Genomic DNA, 6,751 nt, shown 5'->3' on the forward strand with positions numbered 1-6,751 from the left:
CCCCCCGCCCTACGGCGCTCCCGTCCCTATGCACCATCAGCAGCAGCAGGCACACCCTTGCCGCCTCAGCACGTCCCGGGCCCCCAGCCCTCCATCCGCTGCATCGAGGCGTGGCCGCACCTCTGCCCCCCACCTCCGCCGCCGGCATGCCGCCCATCCAGTCCTTTCAGAAGTTCATGCTGGAGCAGACGGACGAGCCCTCGGCAGAAGAGTCGTTGCAGCGATATGCCGAGTACAAGTTCAAGTACATCGAGGTGAGGGAGGCGAAAGAGATACCTCTTCGACGTCGTCGAAAGTAAATTACTTTGGATGGTGTGCTTTCCCTCGGTCTGAATGCGAGCCTCTCTTCCCCTGATAGGACTATTCGAAGATGGTTTTCGAAGAGAAAAAATCAGAGGAATGGTTTTTGGAACGGTATCTTCCCTGCGCACGACATGAGAAGGAAGTTGTAGCCAAGCGAGAGTGGGCGAGAGCGGAAGCCTCACGCTTCTCGGTGAGTCATCGGGGGCCCGACGAGATGCTTTGCGGCCACAGTGCGTCGTCGAGGAGAATCTCTTACGGGAGTGTTCGGGAGTGGGTTTTGGGGAACACCCCACTTACCCGGATGGCGTGACTCTTGTTTCTCACACAGCCTTCCTTTCATGTTCTTGTAGCGACAGCTGCTCCAGCAGCCCGATTTATTCATAGTCTCAGCTTCATTAGAGCCTAATATGGAGCTTGAATATCATGCCCTCGTAAAACGGTACGCCAAAAGTGGCGCCGCAAGATCTCATTTACCATTGGGTGCGGCTGCGGAGAATGCTGAGGAAAGCAAGGTAGCAGAGGGCGTCAATGGAGAAGGTGATGCAGGGCACGGGACCACCGAGAGCGCGGGAAGATCAGAAGAGGCAGCAGGGGCGGGCATAGGTCTGGACGCGAAGGGCTTGGAGGGTCATGCGGACGCGACGCTCTACGTCAGGCCCTTTTCCTCGACGGTCCCCCGTGCTCCCCTAGAGAAGCTGCTGCGGGAGCGCGGAGGGCCCTTTGTCCGATTCCTCCTCTCAGACCCCGCCAAAAGTACTTACTGCAACATGCGATCAGCGTGGCTAGTGTATGCCACAAAGGAGCAGGCAGATTCTGCACGTCAGACACTTCATAATACCGAGGCAGAGCATCCTCTGGAGGAGCAGGTGCGCGCAGGCCAGCAACCCCCTCCGCCGGACTACTTTCGACCCTTCACTCTGCAGCTGTCCGCGCATAACGGGAAGCGAACGGTACCAGTGCCTCTCGACCTCTCCGATCCCAAGCATCTCGAAAAGGATGCGACACAGGTAAATCGACAGAGAGATAGCGTTCAAAATGTGAAGCGTACCAGCCATGTGACGGTGTTTGCGGTAGAAAATTCCTAGATCACTCGATGGGGATGCACCTCAACCTTAGTGTGAGAGGCCAGGAGATCATACAAAGACGTGTGCGTTATAAATTAGCTGCAGACAGTGCGCAGCCCGCGTCCTACGGGCGTCGCGGGCTGTGTCTGTCTCACAGTCGAGGAAATGCTTCCACCCACTTGTGCGCGTATGTGTTTGGCGTGTCATTTTGTGCGAAAAAGAGCTTCAAGAGCAGGATTTTTCTTATTTCTCCATTATTTCCCAGGCTTTTGCGCTGGCTCAAGCACTCGATCGAGAGCGGGGTCTGGACGGAGAAGGACTGGAGGCAGTATTGAGTGCGCCGGCAGTTAAAGCGGAGCTTGAGCGGCGAAACATGTCTTTTCGCCTAGATGTGGTGATGGCATACTTGCGGCGGGTACACTTCTTGGTTTTTTATGGCGGCGATGAGTTTAAAGATGAGGGTGATCTCCTGTTTTCAGCGGTAGGATGGGAGCGGGGGATTGATGAAACATTGGGTCTTAGGAAGTTTCTGCCCGGACAGACTTCTCCGTGGCTTTACTCATTTAATTGCATGTTTTACATGTCTTAAGCCTCAACTTTACAAGCGCGTGGAGCCATTCAAGCCCTCAGAAAAGGATGAAAAATCATCGGGAAACGTTGACGAGTCTGGTACGGAGGAAGGGATATGTGAAGGCACTTCTAGGTCTTAACAACCGGTGTTTAAATTTTATAGAAGGACAAGAGGGTGGTACTGTTCTTTCGAGGTCGCCAGCACGATAATTTTTGAACACACCATTTTCATGCTCCCCTCCATGCAGGTGTCATATCAAGCGAGTGGACCAAGAGCATGGATGGCAAGGTCTGCAAGTTGGTGGCTGCGGTTCAAGAAGGCTCACGATTGAAGGGGCTTGACGAAGAGGCGCAGACTCAAAGAGACGCGGAAGAGAAGGTAAGAATGGGGAGTTTGCCCGCCAATGGGCAAGGAGTATGTCACTCACGCGAACGGAGCCCTGAGATGTGGCGACTTAGTCGGTTTTCCTCCCCCTCGCACCCATGCTGCAGGCCAAACAAAAGTGGCTGGCGGAAAACATGTCGAATGAGGACGAAGGGCGGTGGCGATGCGGGGCAGAAGGGTGCACGAAACTCTTCAAGAGCAGTGAGTTTCTGCAAAAACACCTGCTGCTAAAGCACGGTGGTGGAGTGGAGGAAGCGCTGCGCATGGTCCGCACAACGATTGTACGCTCGGCGTTCGAAGCAGACCAAGAGAAACCGTTACCGCCTGTGCAGGTTGATAAAGGCAGCAATGTCCTGAAGGCCGTTCCCGTCGGCGAAATCTTAAGCGAGGTAGCCGCCGTTTTGGGCAAGGATATGTCCAGTTGGAGACGACTCATTGAGGAAAGCTCTCGTCGCCGTGCGCGTGCAAGTGGTGCAGGAGGTGGTGCGGGCGCGTATCGTGGGCGAGGGCATTATGGTCCTCGGTCGATACCTGGCGTAGGTGTAGGCGGGGCGTCGGAAACAGGCCCTCTAGGACTACACGGGGCTGTTACCGCTCAGGAAGCCCCCCCTCCTCGCGTGAGCAAGAACTACAAGGACATCGACGTCCCAAAAGTAAGTTGGAAAACGCGCACTTCTGTAGATCGGTGCCCTGCCTCGTTAGTGCTAGGCTTCGTATGTTGACCATTTACTAGTCAGAGGGGAGTCGTGTGTCGAGGGGCTGATGATGAGTTGTCAGCCTCTAGGCATCTCAAAAGCTCTCCTCGTTACGTGAATGGAAGAAAATCGCCGCCTTGGGTCCAGGATCCCCCCGCCGTCCTCCGCTGTCACCTAATCTGGTGCAGTGTAGGATTTGGGCATTTTCGTTCTGAAAAATCGCCCGTGGTAGGGACATATCCCAAACAGGCAGGCTTGCGAGAGTAGGCGGCGATCTATCGTCTTACGAAGCTCGATTTGTTGATGCGCTGCCTTAGTCGTAGAGCGGACATTAAATATTATGATCGAATTTCCAGGTTTTTACTTTGTATGTGTCCAGGATACATGGCGTGGTAGAAGAGCGGCCGGGCGGACCGTAGACTTCGCCGTCCTCGCGTTGCTAACACTTCATCTTTTCATCCATTTTTGTATCGCGCAGTCTACCTTACTGACAGTAGATTACGGTGATGTGGCCATTCCGCCCCCTCCTAAGCGAAGGCGCAAAAAAGGTGCACCTTCTGCACCGGAAGTCAGTGGCCCATAGCTGAGCAGATACCCTGGTTGGAATGATGAACTAAAAGCAGCTCCATCAGGAAACTTTCCGTTACGGTTCAGCCGAGACAAGACTCGGCCACTGTTGTCTAAAAGGACGGCGGCCACGTTTTTCGCTTTCGTAATGAGCGCACCTGAGCACTCCCGTATCATGGTAGTCACGCAGTCGGAAATGGAAAAGAAAGAAAGACTCCTTGCTTTTGCGCTTGACGAGGAGTTGGAGGTGAATTTCTCTCCATCAGATTTGGTAGGGCGTCAGGCATAGGGCCGCGGAAACGCTTTGCATGATATATAGGATATTTCATGAGATAGCATGGCCTGAGGTGTGCTCTACGACTCGAAAAAATATTGAAGGACCTAGGACTTGTGTTTATTACGTTCGGATCTACTTTTTAACGTCAGGCTTTAGTGCACCTCATACTCGTTCTGTTCGGGCATCCATGAACCCCTAACAACCGTCCCCGCCCTTTGGCCGAATGTTTCCTACCCGGAAGTGGAAGTCGCTTTGAGCTTCAGTCCGCGCTAGCTACAAGTGAACACCGGACAAAATCCGATCAGGGCCTGCTAAGGCAAGCTTGTCATCACACACACATACTACGTTGCCGCTGATTATATTGACCTTCGCATATGATGCACTTTAAACCTGGTAATGAAGGATTTTGTTCAGAGGTGTCAGAAGAGCGCTAAAGGGAGCCAACAAACAGGAACAGAAACCACCGAAGACACAGGTCGTGAAGAAGTGCTCGAGAGGAGGCATTGCCTAGTCTGGCGGGGCCTAATACAAGACGACCATGGAGGTATGATTATTTGAGGGCAGTACTTGGCATCCTTAGCAAGGTTTTGCCCTACTTTGACTGCGAGAGCGAAGGTCTTCTCCGGCCAAATGTCTTCCCTATATTTTTTCTGCTTCGTGCTATCGTCTAATGGTGCCCTCTCATGTTACGCCTTTTACCATTATTTTGGTCCGACAGGACACGAGTGTGACTGATACAACCTGTTTAAGCTGCTTCCGTTCGCACGTGAAGTGTGAGGTACGTCCACTTCTGAGACACGAACATCTGTTTCTTGCGAAAGGCGCGCATGTCCCCGCAATTCTTACTCCTTATATCTTCCATCGACGCATTTTCTACCCTTTTTGATGATACCAGAAATCAATCCCCTGCCGTCGGTGCCAAAGACTGAACCTTCGGTGCGTGCCGAACCCAAGACCTCGCGGGAGACCCAGGAAGCCGACCTTCGCGCTCAATCACCCGGCGCGCGCTAAGAGTGATGCCAACAGCGCTGCGAGGAGTGGAAGAGACGAGACAGGCAGAGCTAGCGATCGCGGCGTGGAGGGACGGGGCTCCTTAGACGACGGCGGAGGGCGCCAGGCGGGGCGAGGGGTCGGGGTGGGTCTGGCTTTCCCCCCCCCCCTGCAACAGCAACATCCGGTTTTGCCTCACGTCGGTATCGGTGGGCCATCGCACGCGCCACGCATGCCATTGGATTTAGGCGCGGGCCCTTACTATGACGCGGGAGTGGCCACGAGCGCAGCAAGCGTAAGACAAGGCGTGACCATGCCCCTTGGGGCCGCCCTGGCTCGCTCCCATGCCGCTCTGCACGGGGGGATGGGGCCTCAGGGTGATGGCGCTGTCGGTGTCATGAGTGGGATTGGTGAGGGAATGGGCCAAGGAATCTCGCCAGCTTATTCGGCCCCCACTCTAGGAGATAGGCTACAGCTCCCGGGCATGCCATCTCGCTCTCCCTTTTACGACCAGCCGTCTCGATCGGGTGCCGGGGGTACGCACCGACAGCAAGTGCCACAACACTTTCAGTTTCAACATTTCTTCCAAGAACAGGAGCAGCAGCAGCGGCGACAGTATGAAGGGCTCCACGCACCCCACGGGTCACAACATCACCAAGGCCAAAACCTGCAGCAGCAGAACCGGCTCCTCCAACAGCAGCGATTCCAACATCCACCACAGCAACATCAACAGCTACAACTACAGTCACAGAAGCAGCAGGTACAGCATCATCATTATCATCAAGAGCAGCTTCAGCAACCAGGCGAAGAGCAAGTAGGAGAAGGAGGAGAGCAAGAGAAAGAAGAGAGAGACGAAGGGGGAGACCCAGAAGAAGAGGAGAAAGATAGACATCGACACCGCTACCGACAGCAGCACCAGCATCAGCGAGTAGAAGAACTATTGCGCGAGGAGCAGGAACAACGAGAGCAAGGGCGGATGGATGAAGGGCAACACCAGCGAGAGCCCCGACACGGCCACGGTCAACAACAGCATGAACAGCTGCCGCAGCCGCATCGACAGGCTCAGCCAAAGTACCAACACCACCATCAAGAACAAGATAGTCAACGAGAGGAAGGGGAAGGGGAAGAGGGTAAAGATCGACAGCATGAGAGGCCAACACCCTCAGAGTCGTCTTCAACACCACTGCCCGATCGACCCATCTTTAAAGTTTCACACCCGCCCCATTTCCAGAGGTGTGACAGCCAAAGGCGTCAAAAGCGAGATGAGGGTACCTATCTTAATTCACAGCTGCTACGTCAAGGTCAACAGCAGGGCGGCGAGTTGTCAGGTCAAAAGCAAGAGACAAATCAACAACCGATTCTGGAGCATCACGGGCATGGCTTGATTCAAGAGCAGGATCAGCCGCCGCCAGCACGACAAGAAACATCGCAGCAGCTTGCTAACCGCCACCCGGAGAAACAGGGACAGCAGGCATTACAAGGGCTGGAGCAAGTCAAACACGGACAAGAGCAGCAGAAACCGCAGTCATATCAATTATACCAAGAACAGGAACCGCATCAGCAGCAGCAACAGCAACAGCACCATCGAGATGGAGAGGGTGGAGAGGACGATACTGTGAAAGAGGATGAGGAGGCAGAAGAAGGCACTGAAAAGTCAGCTGCATCCCTGTCGTCCCCAGCACTTCCGAAGCGGCATCAGGCTCCGGCCTCCCAGTCTTCGTTCCGGTCACCAAGTCTTGATGCACCCCAATCGCACGCGCAGGCAGGGCGAGCTTGGGATCTGCACGCGAGTCGGCGCTCAGCGCCCCAAGAAGCACCGAAGCCCTCTCAGCCCCGCAAAAGGGAGCGGTCGGCCCTCACAGATCCATTCCCATGCTTGCCCTCGGGCGAGGGGCCCCAA

General features: G+C 54.7%; 1 protein-coding gene across 1 annotated transcript in view; it reads left to right on the forward strand.

Annotated features, from left to right (window-relative positions):
* NGA_0207910 (c2h2 zinc-finger protein) overlaps positions 1-5,067 on the forward strand; it is a gene marked incomplete at its 5' end in the record, with an annotated part of 5,599 nt that extends 532 nt beyond the window's left edge. Inside the window, 9 exons of the mRNA XM_005854192.1 lie at positions 1-254; positions 359-493; positions 654-1,310; positions 1,958-2,036; positions 2,186-2,316; positions 2,397-2,975; positions 3,056-3,068; positions 4,319-4,405; positions 4,757-5,067. The exon at positions 1-254 is cut by the window's left edge and continues 532 nt beyond it. Of these exons, the coding sequence (XP_005854254.1) occupies positions 1-254; positions 359-493; positions 654-1,310; positions 1,958-2,036; positions 2,186-2,316; positions 2,397-2,975; positions 3,056-3,068; positions 4,319-4,405; positions 4,757-4,872 (2,051 nt within the window). The 3' untranslated portion in view covers positions 4,873-5,067. The remainder of the gene's footprint in view (positions 255-358; positions 494-653; positions 1,311-1,957; positions 2,037-2,185; positions 2,317-2,396; positions 2,976-3,055; positions 3,069-4,318; positions 4,406-4,756) is intronic.
* Positions 5,068-6,751: the final 1,684 nt, after the last annotated feature.

Source organism: Nannochloropsis gaditana, assembly GCF_000240725.1.
Source record: "Nannochloropsis gaditana CCMP526 unplaced genomic scaffold scaffold592, whole genome shotgun sequence".
NCBI classification, from domain to species: Eukaryota; class Eustigmatophyceae; order Eustigmatales; family Monodopsidaceae; genus Microchloropsis; species Microchloropsis gaditana.